Raw genomic sequence first — 22,460 nt, forward strand, 5'->3', positions numbered from 1 at the left:
GCATACATTCGGTGTTGTGTGTATAATACATACGCATATATATGTGTATGTGTATGTGTATATGTACAGACGCATATGTTTATGTCTATCTGTTTGAGTGTGTGTTCACAAGCATACACATATTGTTTATGTGTATGTATGTGTATATGTGGATGGATGGATGAATGAATAAATGGATGATGGATGAATGGAGGATGAATTGGTGGGAGGATGCATGAGTGGATGGGTAGATGGATTGATGGAAGGTGGGAGGGAAGGACGTATGGATGGATCAATGGATGATCGCCTTTCCTGCACGCCCGTTTCCCATCACACAGGATGTGAAACGACGAAACGGAACCAACACGGCTATTATTACCATTCATCGTTGAACTCAGAAGAAGACCGAATCCTGTCAACAAAGCCGTGACCTTTCCGCTAAGATATGTCTGACAAAGGAACGCAAATACACAGTCGTCATATTCTGAATAATTACTCCTGGTCAAGGTCAAGGTCAAAGGGTTTTACGTGCACGTTCAGAGCAAGCTGTTGTAGCGCACGCCTGTCGTGGGCACAGTTGCCGGCCTTGGCCGGCCTCTCTGTCCAAGACAGGAAAGATTACTCCTGGGTTTTATCTTCCTTTTTATGGAGTTGGCTGTCGTCAGATAGCCGTGTTCTTGTGAATTAATGAACTGTCTGATTGAAGAACTGTTCACAAACCGATTATTACGAACACTTAATAGTTTATATTTGTATACACTCTATAGCAATCAGATACATATTGTCACAGACCACTGACCTATTTAATGGTCTAACAAAGTATTACCTGAACAAAAATAATTTGATTTGTCACTAAATGTACTTTATTCAACCAACTTCATAACCACCATACTCCATTTATTAATGACATTTTGTAAAAATAATTGAATTATGGCAATGGTCCATAATTCAAAAACAAAAATTACCGAGAGGAATGACATGGATTTCACTCCATCTCGGTTCAGTTATGGTGATGCGATAGCTAGATTTGGTTTCCAACAATTAATGTAATTTTTAGTTATTATCCATTTTTAGAGAAATAAGGTCCTTAAATCCGCGACAGTATGCATTTAACGTGGCGACTGTGACAAACATAATTGAAACGAGAAAGAAAGGATTTTTTTTAATGACACCTTAGAATATTTTAAGCTATGGCTTCGACACGACAGACAGACAGAGGGAGAGAAGAGATAGATACATAGATAGATAGATAGATAGATAGATATATAGATATGTAGGTAGATAGATACATAGATACATAGATAGATAGATACATAGATACATAGATAGAGAGATAGATAGATAGATAGATAGATAGATAGATACATAGATAGATAGATAGATAGATAGATAGATAGATAGATAGATAGATAGATAGATAGATAGATAGATAGATAGATACATAGATAGATAGATACATAGAGAGATAGAGAGATAGATAGATACATAGATACATAGATAGATAGATAGATAGATAGATAGATAGATACATAGATAGAGAAATAGATAGATAGATAGATACATAGATACATAGATAGATAGATAGATAGATAGATAGATACATAGATACATAGATAGATACATAGATACATAGATAGATAGATAGATAGATAGATAGATACATACATAGATAGATAGATACATACATAGATAGATATATAGATAGATAGATAGATAGATAGATAGATAGATAGATACATAGAGAGATAGATAGATACATACATACATAGATACATATATACATAGATAGATAGATACATAGATAGATAGATAGATAGATAGATAGATAGATAGATAGATACATACATACATACATACATAGATAGAGAGATAGATAGATAGATACATAGATACATAGATAGATAGATAGATAGATAGATAGATAGATAGATAGATAGATAGATAGATAGATAGATAGATACATAGAGAGATAGAGAGATAGATAGACAGATACATAGATAGATAGATAGATAGATAGGTAGAATTCATACTAGGTCTAGGAGCCCTTTAGCGCCACCACCACTAAGTCTCCCCTACATTGAATATAAAGACATTGGTATTCTAAACAAAATAAAAATAGCACGTAATTTTAATCGCCAAAAATACTCTATTAGTCGGAAACATCTTACAATGGCTGCAAACTCGGGACAGTCCCTTTAAATACTGTCGTTAAAAGCATTGTAAATGTTAGTAGTTAAAGCGTCTAAGACAAAAAAAAAAAAAAAAAAAAAAAAAAAAGCAATAAAAAAAAAGCACTGTAAATTCCGTCTTAGTGTTCATTGCTGTTAGCAGCTATTAATTCGTAATTTTATTTGATCGTAGAAACGCCTCTAGACTTCAATATTGGGAAATTAAGAACTATTTCTAGACAGACAACAGGAAACCAATAAAGCAGTAAGTCGCCTAGCTAGGAATATTTATTCGAGTAAATTGTAGACATTCAAGCATACTAAATTACGGGGACTATGTCGGGAAATTTTATTTGAATGGAAGTGGATGTGTGGTGAAGGAAAAGAAAAGTTTGTTTCGTTCAACGACACCACTAGAGCACGTTGATTTATTAATTATCAGGTATTGGATATCAAACATTTGGTAATTTTGACATATAGTCTTAGAGAGAAAACCCGCTAACTTTTTCCATTAGTAGCAAGGGATCTTTTATATGCACCATCCCACAGACAGGATAGCACCTACCACGGTCTTTGATATACCAGTCGTGGTGCACTGGTTGGAACGAGAAATAGCCCAATGGGCCCACCGACGGGGGTCGATCCTAGACCAACCGTGCATCAGGCGGACGCTTTTACTATGGGCTACGTTCCGCCCCTTGTGTAGTGAAGAATACATTTAAAGGGACATTCCTGAGTTTGTTGCAATTTTGAAGACGTTATCGACTGACAGAGACTTTTTAACGATTGTAATTACATCGTTATTTTTCTGCATAAAATATTCATGACTGCCTATCAAACGTGTTTCTGATAGTTCCAGTATTCGTAATAGGTTAAATTTCATTTTATTTCCTAAAATATAAAAAAAATTCGTACGTACGAAATTATTTGAAGACCAAATTCAGTTTGGGCTTCTTACAAATATCAAGACGACCAGAAACACATTCAATATACAGACACTGATATTCTAAAGTTTAATCGTAGAAATATTTGATTAGTCGGAAACATCTTACAATGCACCAAACTCAGGAATGTCCCTTTAACAATACCAATAAATGTTGCTAATACTTTATTTTCTTGTATTACAATCTGGTAGTTTATCGAATTTCGCTTTACATAGCCAGCCAGGGAGGTCTAAGAGCCCTTTAGCCCCACTCTCACCACCTGTACCTTCGTTTTGGATAAATATTTCTGGACCACATGTAAAGCTTTACGTCAGTACGTCAATAAGATATACGTTTAGTACAGTAAAACGTTTGTTTTGTTTAACGAAACCACTAGAGCTCATTGATGTATTTATCATCGGCTGTTTGATGTCAAATATTTGGCAATTTGCAACTCGTAGTCTTCAGCGGAAGCCAGCTATGTTATTCAATTAGCAGCAAGGGCTATTTTATATGTTCTTTCTACAGACAGGACCACAATCAAAACCTACCCATCCGAACCCCCCCAAAAAAGAAACAAAAAACAACAACAACCCCACAACCTCTCCCCAACCAACCAACCAAACAAACCAAACAACCAAAGAAACAAAACAAAAACCCAAAACCCCAACCAACCCCTACCCCCCAAATAAAACCCATCCCCACCACCACATTAACAACAAACAAACCGCCGTTCCCCTCCCCCCCCCCAAAAAAAAAAAGAAGAGGAAAAAAAGACACAAATAACCCATCAACCTCCCTCTCGCCTATCACAAAATAAACAATTGCTTTCGATTAACAGTAAACTACCCCTACCCCCACCTCCAGTCCTGGGGTCTAATTCACTAAACTCTCGCAACTTTGCGATCTCGCAGTGCAATGCTAAAAGACTTGCAAAGAGGATGTTTTGATGTCTAGCAGAGCCCAAGAGACCTTTGTGAATTGGGCTCCTGCATCACTAGATTTGGAGCACGGCTAGTTAGTATTCGATGTGCTAACTGTGATGCTGGGTGATAGATCATGGCTATGAGAATAATACCAGGGGAGTCGGTACAGCTGTTTACTGGGCGGCTTCCAAACATGGCATTTATAACAGCATCGACGTTTAGAGGATATAGTGGCTTTTATCATTGTTCACTGTCAGTCCGAATTAGATGCAAATTTTAGATACTGCTACTGCATCGATGTTTACAATACCCGAGGCTGTACGTTTTGAATGATACATATTATCCCATGGCAGCTATTGAATAACCGTGTTCCAGCAATGGACGATGTGAGTTAACGTTGGACACACAGTAGTCAGTTTTGCACATTCAGCAAGTCACCTTTCATGTCTCCATCTTGAAGGAATATGTTTTTGCAATGTTCGCATATATGTAGCTTGAGTTTTGAATGCATTTATGAGTAACATCCTTGGCGTTTTGAACAAAACATGCCTTTTTTATAAAATTGTCTATTTGTCAGTTTAATCAAAGAAACATACATACACGTGCACGCCCGAAGGCACGCACACACACACACATCAATCCTTCCATTCATCCTTCCTTCCATCCCTCTATGCATGCATACACACATATATACATACATCAACACACACACACACACACACACACACAAACACACACACACACACACACACACACACACACACACACACATGCATATATACATACACAGAATGAATCGTGACAAATCTGCAAGTTGCGGGAGATTCGGTGCCACGGGTTCGAGTCCCATCAACGGCATTGGACAATTTGTGATGCCAGAAAGGATTTAATTATCCCCTGCGCCAATGCGTTAATATCTATACATACAATATATAGATATTCATACATCAATACAAACATATAAATATATACAAACACATACATTTACAGAAATAATACGTCGAAAAAACCTTTCAGAAATATGAATATGACGCATCAGGAATGAAGAAAAAAAGTGGGCATCCTCATTTATTTTTTTCTGACATTTGTTACTTTTCAGTTAACTATAATTTTAATTGAGAAGTAACAGGACGTAATAGTCATTATAGAAAAACTGAAAATACGAGTTCCTTCTGGCTTGTCACCGGTTCTTAAATGGCCCAGGTTTGATCCTGTCTTTATTCTTGGTCTGGCCTTTTGGTCCTGTCTGTACTCTTGAGCTGGTCTGATGCTTATAAAACTTTTAGAACCAAGGTCTCACAACACAGTTCACTTTCGGGTGAGAATTCATCCATCCACTATAGTTCCTAATTGTGACACATGTTGTGGTTCACATATTCGTTTCTAGTAACTGAGAAAGAATTAAAACAACTTGTCTTTTTCAATGGAAGCCCACTAGCTGGATTTTTTTCCATTGTTATTTTATAATCTAGTAAATTTACGTTTTGGGACATGGATGTATAGCGGAACAGGCAGCCAGTTCGTGCACACAATTCTTTTACACTGAAATAAATCAAAATGAATAATCTATGGGTGTCTAATAATGATATATTGTATGAAACTCCAATATTGGAATTTTTGCCCTTTGAGGGCCAACCGAAAATGATTGATGGGCTTTGGAGAGAAAACATACTTAAAATGGACGTGTTACCCCAATTGTTTTCTGAAGATCTTGGTGAGTAGAACAAAAGCATCTAAAAGAATCATATACATAGAGAATACTACATGAGCGGCCGTTAGATATCGTTTATCTTTCACTGAGTTGTTTAAAAACGAAAGCCTATGTACGGCTCTAGCGCTTATAATTAACTTGTACATAAATTCAGGTTAGCTTGTACGTCACAAAGTGATCGATTGGACCGTGTTGTTTTTTTCATCGGTATGGCATTGGTGACCTGGTCACCGCCAAGGAGCAGCCAGTCGTATATCTTCAAACTGTTATCGCACGTATGTGTGTTAACACTATGTGCATTATGATATTCTCACCATCGGGGGTGTAAGAAATGAACTTTGATTATAAAGATGTTGTTTTTAAGGCACGGGCACAGCACGCCCTTGGATCATTTAACCGACTATTACATTATTACTCATCTACACTCAATTGCCTAAATAATAGATTCCTCCCCTCTTAATTTTTTTTAGAAAATGTCAACTGTTAATAAAAAAAAGTGTTAAATGCATGTGTAGTAGTTATGTAATTTAGTTACTCGTTTCGTCCGAGTCATTTAATTTAGCTAGCCACCGGTGTTCACGATACTACCGTTCACAAATTCGATTTGCTTGCTAAGTTGCAAGAGGTTCTTCAAGTTTTCTTCAGCAGATCAGATAAATGTTTGCGTCAAGATAATTAGTCTGAAAGCTACAGTAACGTTGATTATATTTGTCTATATTTGGTGAACCGCGTGGCTAGATTTCAAGCACAACGGTGAGTTTCCCTTCTAATTGCTTACAATGGATTGGTTAGCTTAGCAGAAGTGATCTGAGGTACTTGGAGAGATTGTGACTCACGGGAAGAAGAACAGTTCTCAGTGGCGGATCCAGAAAATCCATTTAGGGGGGCTCCAATGACATGACGCAAAATGCCAAGGAAACTTTGGGGGAGTTTGAAGAGGGATAAAATTATAACTATCGCAAAATTTAGAGGGGCGGGCCCCTTCCCCCGCTAGATCCGCCTCTGTTTTTTAGTGCAGCTCAGAGCCATGCATTTCACGAATATACAGAAGCAATGATATTATTACTGCAAGCGGTTTCTCTGTGATGTTTTGTTATGCTCTCTGATACCTCGAAACATCCGTAGGAAGTCCATCGATCGAATATGAATCGATTTGATGTTTGAAATGAAATCTAATATCTAAAGAAATAATTACATAAATACATAATTTTCATCTTGTAATCGCTGGATTTCCGGGCACTTCAAAGATCATGGATGATGTGTGTGTCCCCCCCCCCCCCCTCCCCCTCGCCCAACACAGCACACTGTAATAAAGAAATACATCTTTTATTTAACGAGGCACTCAACACATTTTAGTTACGGTTATATGGCGTCAGACATATGGTTAAGAACCAGACAGATTTTGAGAGGAAACCCGCTGTCGCCACTACACGGGCTACTCTTTCCGATTAGCAGCAAGGGATCTTTTATTTGCAGGATAGCACAAACCATGGCCTTTGTTGAACCAGTTATGAATCACTGGTCGGTGCAAGTGGTTTACACCTACCCATTGAGCCTTGCGGAGCACTCACTCAGGGTTTGGAGTCGGTATCTGGATTAAAAATCCCATGCCTCGACTGAGATCCGAACCCAGTACCTACCAACCTGTAGACCGATGGCCTAACCACTACGCCACCGAGGCCGGTTGCACATTGTAATATGTCAAGTAGAAGAAATGAGGTGGATGGGTTGGTGGTGAATGAGGAAAATAAGAATGTTTTTATTCGTCTTTGGTTAGATCAATGGTCAAAGTATAGAGAGAAATATAGAGAGAATACTACATGAATTAAAGTTAGATACCATTTATCTGATAAAGAGTTGCTTCAATTCAAAACATAACTAACGAGCGAAACCGAGTTGAATACACTTTTAAAACAACGAGTTGTAGGACACGGATATAGTATTCTGATTCTGATTCTTACATAATATTAAGCTAAAAAAAACAAAAAAACAAAACAAAAAAAACAACACACACCCAAAAAAAACCCAACAAGAAACAAATAAAACAACACCCCCAAAAAAATCCCATCTAATAATTAAAAAACCCCATCATCAACAAAAACCGGTTAAAATAAATGTAATCATCTTTTATAACTATAGCTTATTTATTGCAATTGTGTTGAAGTTAATTTATGCATCTGGGAACAATCAGTTTCAGGCCAATGTTATAGATAAATAAATTTTGACTGTGGCTACTGGGTCATCACGTTGAGAAGCCAGTCGTATGTCTTGAAATCGATAGCACACATATGTAAATTATATTGTCATGTGATATCACAAATAACACATTATCTACGTTCTTATCAACAAATACACGCGCACGAGCGTGTGTGTGTGTGTGTGTGTGTGTGTGTGTGTGTGTGTGTGTATTTCTTAATTACATGTGCCGATATTACTGTCATTTTAAAGGACTTTGTAGTCCGTTTGCGGCAAAAGGGAACCGATGAATTGGCATATAATTGTATAATATGGTGGGAGGTATAATGTGGTGGGAGTCTCGGGAAGGGATAAAAGGAGAGAAAATTAAGAGATGGTATGAAAGGATGGAAGAAGTTTCGACAGAAGTGACCAAGGGGTGGGGGATTGAAGGTGATAATGAATAAGGGAAGAAACGAGACAAGGAAGGAAGGAAGGAAATATTTTATTTACCGACGCACTCAACACATTTCATTTATGGTTATATGGCGTCAGACATATGGTTAAGGACAACACAAATATTGAGAAAGGAAACCCACTGTCGCCACTTCATCAATCTAATTAAAATTATCTTTACTGGTCTCGCCAGTAGATCTAACAGCATTGTGTGGATTCCCATGTCCAGGTGACATTTCATCTATAAATAACAATTTAAATATCGACCAATTACACTTCGCCTTTTATAACGTTATTCGGGAGCATACAAATTCTAAAAATATCGGTCGAAACTATTTATGCAATAGGCGAACTTGTTGGTCTATTTCAACATTGAAAAAACAGTGGGAAAAGTGCAGTAATAAACTCTGGATTGTATACTAGTATAAACAGATTTTATGGCTATACCATCAGGTTTTTTTTTCTGTCTTGAAACGAATTTTATATAAAATTTTATATTGAAATTAGTTTCCGGCATACTTCGTAATTCATCCGAATCATTTCGTATACCCTCGGCATAATCCCGAATGTTTTCAAATTCTTTTCAAATTACTGGCATGATTTTGCAAGTAAGGTTTTGATTGGTCGAATGAAAGGTCAACTGGACATGAGCTCCAACGGGCTGCTGTTAGATCCACATGTAATAGTGGAGCTAATTTTAATTAGATTGCCACTTCATAGGCTACGCTTTTCGATTAGTAGCAAGGGATATTTTATATGCACCACCCCACAAACAGAGTAGTACATACCACGGCGTTGATATGCCAGTCGTGGTGCACTGGTTGGAACGAGGAATAGCCCAATGAGCCCACCGACAGGGATCGATCCCAGACCGAACGCGAATCGAGCGAGCGCTTTACCACTAGGTTACGCCCTGCCCCAAGACAAAGGAGAGAGTAAGATGGAGGCAGCGGATGTGAGAGAAGAGGAAAGATAATGCATGTCCACTCAAATAAAAGACAATAGCAGGCATACTCGATCGTCTCACAAACAATTAACAAATAAATATTAATAATTATGCCTAATTAACTCCATTGATTACATTTAAAAGTAAACAAGTTAGATGGTGCATAGACTTTCAGATATCTGAAGCTAAAGTCTAAAGACTTATTTTTTAAATTTATTTTATTAAAATTAATCTGTTTAACGGCACTACTAGAACACATTGATTTATAAATCATTGGCAATTGGACGTCAAAGATTTGGTAAATGTTGACGTATAGGCCTAGTCCCAGTAGCAGCGAGGGATCTTTTATACGCACTATCTTAAAGACAGGATAGCACATACCACGGCCTTTGTATTTGTATTTACGATTTGAATGCTGTGCTCGAGACAACCAGCACCAATATGTTACTCACAAAATACGCTCGAACGCGAGCTGAATTTTCTTGAATCTTTTGTGAAAGAAATAGATTTGTTAGTAAAGGACTGGTTCTTATCGCATTCTATTAAATATATTGATTTGTTTATTAGTGAATCAGATGTCAAAAACTGGTTGAACATGAAATGGCGGCTATTGACAGTTTTGAGTTCCTGCTGAAAGAAATACTGCAGGTTTTCTCCACTGGTCGTGATGCATTTGCTATTTTAGGAGCAGTGTACACAGCCAGCAAAGCAATCAGTATTTCCAGATGTATACTGACAGCACTGAACGACCATTTCTTATCCAGACTTCGAAGACAATCTGACCTAAAAACAAAATTTGGACGTTGGGCAGGTAATTAAATTCTAATAACGAGCAGGGCTTCTAGAATTTTTATAAAATCCACTAGCCATGGGATCAGTGATTTTAAAAATTTACTAGCCATGATTAAAAATTCACTAGCCCTGCTTTACTTTAAGTTAATACATTTTTTACTAAATAATAGTAATAATCAGATGTGTCACATAAAGTTAAACAGGTAGCCCGAGTACTCTGACTGTAACTGTATAAGAGAGCTAGATGGACATTTGGACATAAATACGCTCTCATTACAGTCAGAGACCAAGCTATGTATTTTTTTGGCAATTCCCAACAACCAAAAACTTGGCAAAGATTTCCACTCTAATACCACAACAATCCTATGTTTGACGTCAAATACCATTACATCGATCATTTTCGAGTTAACTGATTTAAAAAAATCCACATTAATCACTAATACACATAGTACAGAAAGTACTCCGTTGCAAGAATTACAAAGCTCGGTGACCTAATTCGTGACATAGATCATGTGGCGATTCCGCCTAGTAGACGGAATGGCTGAGTAGGCGATCATGTGATGCAACGTCACGATATAGGTCGGCGAACTTAGAATTCTGCTGTCCGGAGTTTGCTGAAGCTTAGCTGAATGTGGGTGCTGTCGGGTTTCTTTCTGTAGTGTGTGTATTAGTGATTAATATGTGGATTTTTTAAAATCAGTTAATTCGAAAATGATCGATGTAAAGGTATTTGACGTCAAACATAGGATTGTTGTATTAGAGCGGAAATCTTTGCCAACTTTTTGGTTGTCAGGAATTGCCAAAAAAATACATAGCTTGGTCTCTGACTAATGAGAGCGTATTTATGTCCAAATGTCCGTCTAGCTCTCTTACAGTCAGAGTACTTTTCGTTTTCCGATTGTTTACTTTATGTTGTTAGAAAAATGTATCAAGACCCACAAAGTGTGTTTAAATTTGGATAGGGGGTTACTGTCAGTGTGATGGCAGTGGAAATTTGATAGCATCTTTTCCCTAAAAATGTTTTAAGTTTAGGTGTCAGGTCATTCCTACATAGCCCGAGTATTTCTGCTTTTCGAAAGCTAGATGAACGTTTGGACAGTTATAATTGTTCTCTCAATCAGAGACATGTTTGTATCAAAATTGTAAAAAAAATTACCTACCACAACAATATTCCTATATTAGATGTTAAATACCTTTACATCAATTGATAATTTTTGAGTTCGATGATAACAAATATTTGACACATAAATCACTAATACACACACTAGTTGAAGAAACCTGACAGGACCTCCATTCAGCACTGCATCGGTAAAGTGTTCTGACATTTTTCTGCCATACACATAATGACATTGTATACAAGTTCACGAGTCTTCGTTTAAAAATGAGGAAAATAACAATTATTTTATTTCATCAAACTGTTAATTTTGTGGCTTTAAAAAATGGTGATAATAATTTATTGATTCTGTTTTTATTTAAAATTTCCAGTTGTAACAGGCAGCAGTGAAGGAATTGGAAAAGCATACGCCCAAGAGCTTGCCAGCCATGGCGTGAACATCATTCTTATCAGCAGGGGAGAACGAAGACTTTTCAAGACAGCAAAAGAAATAGGTACAATTCATAACAGTACAACTAGTATATCAAAGGCTGTGGTATGTGTTAGCCTGTCTGTGGGATGGTGCATATAAAAGATCCCTTGCTACTTACGGAAAAATGTAACAGGTTTCCTCTCTAAGATAAAATCTCAAATTTATCATATGTTTGACATCCAGTAGCCGATGATTAATAAATCAATGTGCTCTAGTGGTGTCATGAAACAAACAGACTTTTTTATATCAGTATTTCATTTATATGTCATATTTTCCATGTCATAGATTTTGTTCAGAAATTAAACTTTAATTCATCTTAAAGGGACATTCCCGAGTTTGCTGCATTGTAAAATGTTTTCAACTAATAAAATATTTCAATGATTAAACTTAAATATTAAATATATTTTCTTGTTCAGAATATCAGTGTCTGTATGTTCAATGTGTTTCTGGTCATCTTAACTGGATTTTGTGTTCAAATAATTTCATACGTATGAAAAAATTATATTTTAGGAAATAAAATGAAATTTAACATAGTATCATACCTGTCAACTCTCACACATTTGTAACAAACATCATGCTCTCATGCAACATTATTATAATCTAACACTTTTTTTTAAAAAGAAAAATATTTTATAATCATGGTTTATATTTTAGAACTGAATGGAATTACTGGTATATGCTTATTATGCAGGGTCTCTGAATTCGTTACCTATTAATAATAATACAGCATATAAAACCTACCCTTGGTTCAATAACAACATTCACTCGCGGGTGCTACCAATAACCGACTTGTATGGTTTAACATTAACTGTATTAATTAGTAAAACTTGCACTCAAATGATTTTTAAATTTTATTTTTTAGAGATTTCCATTTTGGACTTAAACAAACAACAACAAAAAACTTTGCCCTGGACCTAACCAAGAGCTTGCAGTCCCTGGACCCTGACTTGCCTAAGAATTGCCACAGGTTGACAGCTCTGTAGTACAAATATTAGAACGATCAGAAATACGTTTAATATACAGCCAATAATATTTTACGCACAAATATTTATTTGGTATGTAATTATACAATCGTTAAAAAGGCTCTGTTAGTCGATAACATCTTAAAAATTGCAGCAAACTCAGGAATGTCCCTTTAAGCACCAGGGCTCAAAATATGAAATAAAATATGGCCTATTGTTGTTATTATTTGTTAAGTAACACTAGCAGGCCAAAAGAAATATGACCTGTCAAGAAAAATTCTGACCAGCTAGAAATAACACAGCATATAAACAAAATCATAAGCCATAATTTAATAATCGTACATCCATCTGTTTCTTTAAAAACTGACCTGCACTTTGTGGGGTGGTTTTAGAAGGCATATTTTACCTGCTATAGTGAGCATTAGGTCTGAAAAATTGTTATGTTTTTGCTTTTCACAAAGCACTATTTTAAGCCGTTTGCACTTGGGTAGATGCTCACTACACATACAACAAGGATCTCACTGACCCTCGAAAAGTGTCTTTTGAAGCATGGAACTTGGACAGGACTTTTTTTTTTAGTTTTATCTTAAAATCCTATTATGGGCCTCCCCAAATTTCACAAGAAAGCTCAAATGACCCCCAGTGGAGAAAGTCCAGTGAGAATCCTGCATGATATACATATGTACTTGTATCTTTGTCATCATTTTATGTATTTTCTTCTATTAGCACAAAATAATAGTTTTTCTTTCATTTCAGAGGAACAATTTCATGTTGAGACATGTTGCATTGCTGCCGATTTCAGCAAAGGCATGGAGATTTATGCCAAAGTTATGAAGGCTATTGGAGACAAGGAAGTTGGTATCTTAGGTGGGTGAATATACAACAGAGATGATCAAGGAGAGAGCTGCAATAAGCTCGCACCTGTTTGGTAGTAGTTCAAATTTATTTTGAAGGCTTTGTCAAATGTTATACAGTGAAGCCTGTCTAAACCGGATCAAAACCAGCGACCTAATTCATATTTATCCAATTTTGATAGGATCCAGTGTTTAGAGAGTCACTTTTAGAATTTAGAAAAATTGAGACCATGGAACTCGGCTGGTTTTGTCAGGATTCCGGTTTATACAGGGTCCCGTTTAGACAGGTTTCACTCTATGAGAAATATATACCGTATAGCTCATCGGTTATGTTTCTTATTTTATTCCTGTCCTGGACAGAAGAACCGTTTGAGGCCGGTACTTGTGCCCAGGACAGGCATGTGTTACAACAGCTTGCTCTGAATGTGCATGTTAAGCAATTTTCCATTCCATTCCAGTTTCTTATTTGAATAATTGTCAGTTTATTTTTTCTCCATTTCTGAAATAAAATATGAAAGAACTGTGTACTGGTCATCAGTTATGTTTCTTATTTTATTATTGTGATGTAAAGACCACATACATGTACTCTTAAAGAACATTTTCTATACTCCTTGGGTCAACGTTTGCAAACAGGTTTGACTAACTTGTTATTTTATTATTTATTTTCAGTGAACAATGTTGGAGTGATGTATGACTACCCCCAGCTGTTTCTTGATGTACCTGCCGAGGTCAGTTGCAGTCATCTAAAGTCCTTGCTTTGCTGTAGCCGACTTTGTTTCATAAAATATGGTGCCAATTGTTTTTCTCAAATTATACAATTTGTTATGGTTTGTTGTATTTCATTAACCTCGACAAGGACCCAAAACAAAAAACCCAAAATATTGTTATTTATATATCTTTGGATAAATTGTCATTAACTTTGTTCTTTTCTTTTCTCTCCCCCCTTTCTTTGTGCAGTTGAAGGGCAACAACTCTGTTTTGAAGGAACGGGAGTTCTTTGTTTTAATGTATTCATGCAGTTGAACTTGTAAACAATTTCCAAGTCCTTTGCTGTAATTATCAGTTTTATTGACTAGTTATGAATCAAGAACTGTAACAGTTACATGTCATTTACATTTCAGTACATATTATTTTTGATACCATGTACCATTGATTTTAAAAGATTACTCCAATGTTTTGCAAGAACTACAATGTGACTATATTTCATTATTTTATTTTTAGAGGTTATGGCAGCTGATTCACATCAATGTTGCTGCTGCCACTATGGTGAGGAAGTCTTGTTATAATTTTACACCTTAAATCGGTTGTGCATTTTTATTGTATTTTCATCCCTATTTTATAATCCATTGTAATAAATATGGTCAATAATAATTGTTTTATACATTCATATTTTCTTTATTTGAATGGAAATATGCATGTGCTTACCGGTCCCAATGGAACAATATCTAGAGTGAGGGGCATAATCTTTAATGGATATGAGGGCACAGTCTCCAATGGAATTTTTATCTTTATTTATATAGAGTAGGACCAAAAAAACCTGTACATTTTTGCCCTCAAGGGTGTGTGTGCACAAGCTCTTGCTTACGATTTCTTGTAAAACATATTTAAACTAACATGCTTTTTGTGACGTCAGAGAATCTATAACAGGGCTAGCTGTGGCATTCGTCAAATTCGACAATTGCTAATTTAAAAAACATTTGGCGAAATTTTATTTTAATTTGGCAAAATAATTTAATGTAATAATTGATATTTTGTTACAATATTACTGTGTTTGTGCAATTTGTGAAGTTTAACCGATAGTTTGGCGAAACTGTCTCCTGACCCAGGGCTAGCCTGTGTGATGTGACGTCTCCACAAATGATATAATTTTAATTGTTACTACAAGTTTTACTACAAAAAGCAGAATGTAAGAATACCACTTACTGTGAAATGGTCTGTTTTCACTAATGTCTGCTGTTTTGTCTTCTAGATGACACATGGCCTTTTACCTCAGATGGTGCAGAGGTTAGTTTCTCTTTGTTCGTTTTGACCATCTTATTCACTTTAGAGATATTTTGAAACTGATCAAATGGGAAGGGCGTAGACCCCCCAATTTAAAAAATATATTCATATTGCCTGCTGAGTTAGCTCTAATTAACTTATTTATTGTTCAGTCAGTGCACAATGACTGGCATATCAAAGGATGTGGTATGTGCTATCCTGTCTGTGGGATGGTATATATAAAAGATCCCTTTTGTAGCTTTTTTGTCTTTCTAACATTATGTCAAAATTACCAAATGTTTGATGATTCATAAATTTACTCTAGTGGTGTCATTAAACAAAACAACTTTTATCTGTATTAACTAATTCCAACAAGTATATTTTAAAATGGACATGCGACTCTGGTGGGCTTTAACTTTGTTTTCATGTGATGTTTAAAAAACCCTTATAATGAATAGTTATTTGAGGTGAAATCAGTAAAGTGTGTAGGCACTACGTGTATCATAGTGAATATTACAGTCCCAGTAAGGAACATCCGTATCAAGTTCATTTATATTCTAACCAACTGTGCCGTATATTCAGAATTTGACAAGGTGGTTCAAACTGATTATAACAAATGATTGATGATAACATTTCTACACTAGGATGGGCTCTGGTAATTAGGACCTCCATGAGTACTCGGGCATGGGTTGTGTCTAGCAAGTCCAATATTGGTAATTTATTTTCTTTCATTTCAGTTGCTTATTTCCAATTAAGGTTCAACCACTCTTTCCTGGACAAACACCTAAACTATAGTCCATCCCATCCTATATAAAATGCTTTTTTGTATATAATTTCAGTTTGTTTTAATGTAAGTATTATTATTTTAAGAAGAAAGTAAAAGTGTTGGAAATAACAAAAAAACCCCTCTAACTGTTTTTGTGTGCAATTTAGATATCAATTGGCTCAGAAATAAATAACCTGTAATAAATTCCTATGGTCTCACTACACAGATGACATCTGCCATTGAAACCCATGTTAAATTGCCCAACTTCAAATGAAGATTGCCAATAGAACAGGTTTCCGTTGGCACTAACAACATACACCATTGTGAACAAACATTATATAAGCATTTATTTTCACTCCAAAATTGAGAAAATTTCCATCTGAGTTTTTTGCTATATGACCGCATCTGGCTGTAGTACCGGTCCGAACAGGTGGTTCATTAACCGATTCACTTTGGCTGTCTCTTGCGCTATACACCAATGTCTCAAAAGATCAATGTACAATATTACAAAACAACGTGGGCAAAATACAGCCAGAAAGCTTACCATTAAATATATATATTGTTTTAATTCTTCACCATTTCTTAGAAGTGAATATGTGAACCATAACATGTGTCACAATTAGGAACTATAATTATTATGTGATGCATGAACTCTCACCCGGAAGTGAACTGTGTAGTGAGACCATAGTATGAAAAAAGGTGTTGCCTATGGGAAGGACTATAGGCTGTGTCCAGGACAGAGTGTTAATGGTTACTGAGATAGTTACCGGCTTCGGTGGTGTAGTGGTTAAGCCATTGGACTTGAGGCTGGTAGGTACTGGGTTTGTCTTCTGGTACTGGCTCCCAAACAGAGTGAGTTTGACCAGTCAGTGGGTAGGTGTAAGGCCACTACACTGACTTCTCTCTCACTAACCACTAACCTACTGTCCTGGACAGACGGTCCAGATAGCTGAGCTGTGTGCCCAGGACAGCGTGCTGGAAACTTAATTGGATATAAGCATGAAAATGAGTCTAAATGAATGAAAAAAAGTGAGATAGAAACTCAGTGTAGTTGGCCATAAAGACTTGTTGTGGGTATGAGCTATACTGGGGTTCAATCCGAGAACTAATGGCGTAATCACTGTGTCACCATGGCTGATGTAATGTTATTGTCATTACATACTTTGTTTATTGTTATGTTGCTAGGAAACGAGGAGCGGTAGTCATGGTTTCGTCAGGAGCCTGTTCTCAGATCACACCCCAGATGACAATATACGCAGCCACAAAGGTAATCACTAGGGCTCAGTAATTTATTATTTTAGGTAACTGGAAGCAGCTGTTGAAATTTGTGTTGGCAATCACATAAATTTATTTGTGACCAGATTTTTATCATTATGGTGTATTTACTGTACTAAATTGCCATTGCAAAATGATCTGACTTTCAATGGCTGCAGAAGTCTGTTCATGTGAATTGTATTTCGATAATAGTTTTTTGATGTGTTATCTCAAACTTGCAGTGATAAGCAGTCTCAAACATTTTGGGAATTGGTGAATACTATGCTAGTGTTCTAAGATAATGCAATTTTAATTTCACCATATAATCGATAGTCAGTTCGTGTGAATTTAAATCAGCATTTCACATGAAATATTGTTCCCTGTAAACAGATATACATTGTACTTCCTAAAAAAGAGGTCAGACATGTTTTGGTTACATGTTCCTCAGAATCACTAATACATGCCATTTATTTCTCACTTAAATATTCAAATTATAAATAATTCTTCCCTGTATATCAAATACATAATGAAGACTGCAGGTCAATATCTTTTATTTGTAAAAACATATTCCTCTTTGATTTAATAGTAGTTACGTCCCTTGAGTATGAGTTACTTCCCTTGAGTATGAACACTGTCGTTTTTGATAAATATATTGTTGTTAACGATTGTTGTCCTATAGGCGACAATGTTAACGTTTGTGGTTTAAAACACTTTCTGACATATACCTGTTAGGTATGTTTTAAAGGTTGTACTATACCAAATAAAATCCCATAGGCAACCATGTTAACATTTTTGTTTAAAAACACTATATGCAATATATCAACCAAACTATGACCCATAAATATCAGTACTACAACCCCTACATCAAAGTATTAACTGAAGAAAATGGTACGTTTGATGGCTCATTTTCAGTACATGTTTTTACAACACCCCTAGTTTCGCACAAAATTTGAGTACTTTTTTTTTACACAAAAGCTACTTTACACAGTGGTACTAGATGAAATAAAATTGCATTAATTTTTAGCCCAGATGAAACTAATTTTTTTTACAACCAACAAACTCACATTTATAACCAATCACAGGACTTGTGGTGTGAACTTCTCTATCAAAAAATTGGTGCACCTTGAACTTTGACCCAGCCGGAAGTTATTTGGTTTAGTACTACCTTCAGAGTTTCCTCAACTTCTTTGCCAGAGCTCTGCAGTATTAAAACAGGAGTATGGATATCAAACTGTCAAAACCTTTAAAAAAAAAAAAAATACTCCGTTGTTTCTGTAAACTATACTGTCATTATTATCTCATTTCCAGTTTCCTCGGTTACTTCACCCGATCGCTGCACTATGAGTGCAAGAGAAAGGGTGTACTAGTTCAGTCTCTGATGCTGTATGGAGTATGGATGGCAAACTATAAAGACTTTAATTTTTTTTTTAATACACTGTTGTTTCTGCAAAATATACTTAATTATTGTTCCCTTTCAGAGTTTCCGTGACTACTTTGCCTGATCCCTGCACTACGAATAATGTCAAACTATAAAAACCTTTTTTTTTTTTTTTTAAATACTGTCATTATTTTTTCTCTTCCAGAGTTTCCTTGACTACTTCGCCCGATCCCTGCACTACGAGTACAAGAGTATGAATGTCAAACTATAAAAACGTTATTATTTTTGTTAAAATACTGTCATTATTTTTCTCTTCCAGAGTTTCCTCGACTACTTCGCGCGATCGCTGCACTATGAGTACAAGAGTAAGGGCGTGCTCGTCCAGTCTCTGATGCCGTTCTACGTGGCCACACGGATGACGCAGTACAGTGAGACTCTGTCCTGTACCAACTTCTTCATCCCCACCGCCAGTGGCTACGCCAGGAGTGCCGTGTCAACACTAGGAGTTTCCAGCCGCACCAGTGGTTTCTTCCCTCATACTATCATGGTAACTGGGTGATTTTATCTTCATTGTGGGGGTAGGTGGGGTGATGTAGATCAGTTGGTAAACTTTGCTTGTGTCCACTGATCAAACTTCATTGGTGGACCTATTTGGGTTTTTGTGTCCCATCCAGTGCATCACAACTGGTATATCAAAAGCTGTGGTATGTGCTGCCCTACCTGTGGGGAAAATGCATATAAAAGATCCTTTTATTGCAAATAGAAAAATGTAGCAGGTTTTCTCTGAAGACTATATGTGAGAGTCACCAAATGTTTGACATACAATAGCTGGTCATTAAATTAGCATTATTCTCTAGTGGTGTTAAACAAACCAAACTTTGTCAGTAGGATTTAGCTCAACTTGCCTGATATGCAGGGTTTAGGTGGAAACCCATAACATATTAGCAGTTTGGCGAAATTTGCTAAGAAAATGTCGCCAAATCCAAGTTCCATTTAGCCAAACATGAAAAATGGTGGTACATGTACATCTATAAATGATGGACACAGTTTTTGAATTGGGGTTTTAGCAAATTATTAATGAAATATATTTGCAAAATTTAACTATAATTTGCATTTGATGATTGGCAGATTAAAACCTGAATATGTGACATGTCATGATTATTTAATATTTTAAATGTTTTATTACTAGAAGTAGTTGTATTTTATATTGAAATGGTTTGAACCAAGTATATACTTTAGAATCTTTCCCAATGAAAGAGAAGCATTATGAAATGTACCGATAAATGTTCCCTTTGGCTCTATTTATCACACTTTTCCCCTTTCTCCTGGCAAGGGAGAAGTCACTTCTTACTTTTTCATGTCAAGATTAGGACCAGAGCTTTGGTTTTTACTTTCAGTCATGGATAGCTAACCTGGTGCCCGAGGGAATGTGGATGTGGGGTTCTTCTCGCCTCAACGAGGCACTGCGTGCACAGGCTCTACACCGGCTCAAACAACAGTCAGCAGGTCGACTCGCCCAGAGTGCCAGTGATCAGGCGCTCGATATCATAGACAGTGGGACCTCCACGCCAAGTTGATGCTAGTCGTGTTAAATATTTCATTGAATTTAATCGCATGCTAATAACATTCTATACATTTGTGTTGAATAGCTCATGAACATGACTAGAAGTATTATTGATGCTAGTCGTGTTAAATATTTCATTGAATTTAATCGCATGCTAATAACATTCTATACATTTGTGTTGAATAGCTCATGAACATGACTAGAAGTATTATTGATGCTAGTCGTGTTAAATATTTCATTGAATTTAATCGCATGCTAATAACATTCTATACATTTGTGTTGAATAGCTCATGAACATGACTAGAAGTATTATTAATGACAGTGATGGAAGTGGGTTTCCAGATGCACGGTTCTGCCTATAGTCCATCCCATCCTCCTACAAAAATGTTTTTTGTAAATAATTTCAGTTTGGTTTAACAGAAGAAAAACTAGTGTTTCGGAAATATTTAGCAAACAATTGGCATAAATAACTTGTAGTAAATTCCGTAGTATGAAAAAAGGCATTCCTTGTGGGATGGACTATAGACATTTATCTATGGTGGAAATAAAATACTTAAGTGTGATATTATAAGTTATAGAAGCATCACGAGGGGTATATGGCTTTTTATGTACCCTCTGTGTGTTCTTTTAAAAGAGCACACAGAGGGTACATAAAAAGCCATATACCCCGAGAGACAAATTTATCTTGCCGACATGTTAAACAATATAGCCAAATAATCAAAATAATGCCAGACAATAATTGTTAATAATTCATTAACGGAGCCGTACCACGCGGACGAAACCACTTGCCATTGATGAAAAATAGTTTCATCGATAAACGTGTTTTTAACTTCAAATGTTTGTAATTAATATGAAATTGTCTGAAACAGATATTAATTTTTAAAAACAACACTTTTAATTACCTAATTATTGCTTTAGCATTAACTGGGGTGGCTGGAAACTGTTGGAAATTACAGACAGGGTATAAGAGAATTTGGCTCCGCCAACAGGGGTATAAGGGATTTGTCCAACGGCAAACAGCCAATGAGATTAAAGAATTTTACATGAAGGTGAGATAATGAAGAGTTTATTATGTGGAGAGTATATAAGTGGATGTTATCAAATAATATCTTAGCTATTATATATTTTATGTGTGCCAACATGTCTTGCCATCCCTGAAAAAGTTCCTGGAAAAACCTCTGTTTGGAAATTGCAACTGCCAGTTTTGACAAAGAAGAAAGGAAAAAAACATGTCTGAATGTGAAGTTGTAGAGCACATTGATTAATTAACCAGTATCAAGTCTTCAGAGGAAGACCACCATATTTTACCACCCTTGGTGGATTCGCGATTTCTCCTAACCAGTGCCCCATTACTGGTACATCAAAGGGCTTGGTATGTACTGTCCTGTCTGTAGGAAAGTCCTTTATTGGTGCGAGTAACCTATATGGTGGCAACAGGTTTCTCCTCTCCATCTTTCTCTCGACATAGTGTTGAAATAACCATTTGTTAGAAGTAAATGGCCGTAGTTTGAATTAAATAGGCTGAGGCGTCGTTAGACATTCCTTTCTTTTATTTCATACTGTGGCAGGATGTAGGTCAGTGTTAGGGCATTCGCTTGATGTGTGATGAGTCCCAAGATTGATGCCCTCTGAGGGCCAGTCAGCTTTTATCATCCAGTGCCAATCACTAGCCCATGGATGGCAAATCAAAGGCTGTGGTATGTGCTGTCCTGTCTATAGGAAAGTCTATATAAAAGATCTCTTGCTGCTAGTAAGTAGTGTAGCCTATATTAGGCGTCAGCAGGTTTCCTCTCTCACTCTAGACAAGGGCCCGTGCTTACAAAACTTTAGAGCCAAGACTCAAATCTCTAATGACATCACACACATACAGTTTGTATGGCGTTAAAGTCTTGGACTCTATTAGACTCTTATAAAACTTTAGAGCCAAGACTCAAATCTCTAATGACATCACACACATACAGTTTGTATGGCGTTACCATGACGTTAAATTCTCGGACTCTATTAGACTCTTATAAAACTTTAGAGCCAAGACTCAAATCT

General features: G+C 36.3%; 1 protein-coding gene across 1 annotated transcript; it reads left to right on the plus strand.

Moving 5' to 3' along the window:
* Positions 1–9,884: 9,884 nt before the first annotated feature.
* LOC121382021 (inactive hydroxysteroid dehydrogenase-like protein 1) lies at positions 9,885–21,110 on the plus strand. Its single transcript, XM_041511485.1, has 9 exons — positions 9,885–10,095; positions 11,562–11,684; positions 13,381–13,491; positions 14,148–14,206; positions 14,700–14,744; positions 15,448–15,482; positions 17,410–17,491; positions 19,176–19,403; positions 20,254–21,110. Exons 1-9 carry the CDS (start codon positions 9,885–9,887, stop codon positions 20,431–20,433), a joined length of 1,074 nt encoding a protein of 357 aa, XP_041367419.1. The 3' UTR covers positions 20,434–21,110.
* The last annotated feature ends 1,350 nt before the right edge of the window (positions 21,111–22,460 follow it).

Source organism: Gigantopelta aegis, chromosome 9 (assembly GCF_016097555.1).
Source record: "Gigantopelta aegis isolate Gae_Host chromosome 9, Gae_host_genome, whole genome shotgun sequence".
In the NCBI taxonomy this organism is placed as follows: domain Eukaryota; kingdom Metazoa; phylum Mollusca; class Gastropoda; order Neomphalida; family Peltospiridae; genus Gigantopelta; species Gigantopelta aegis.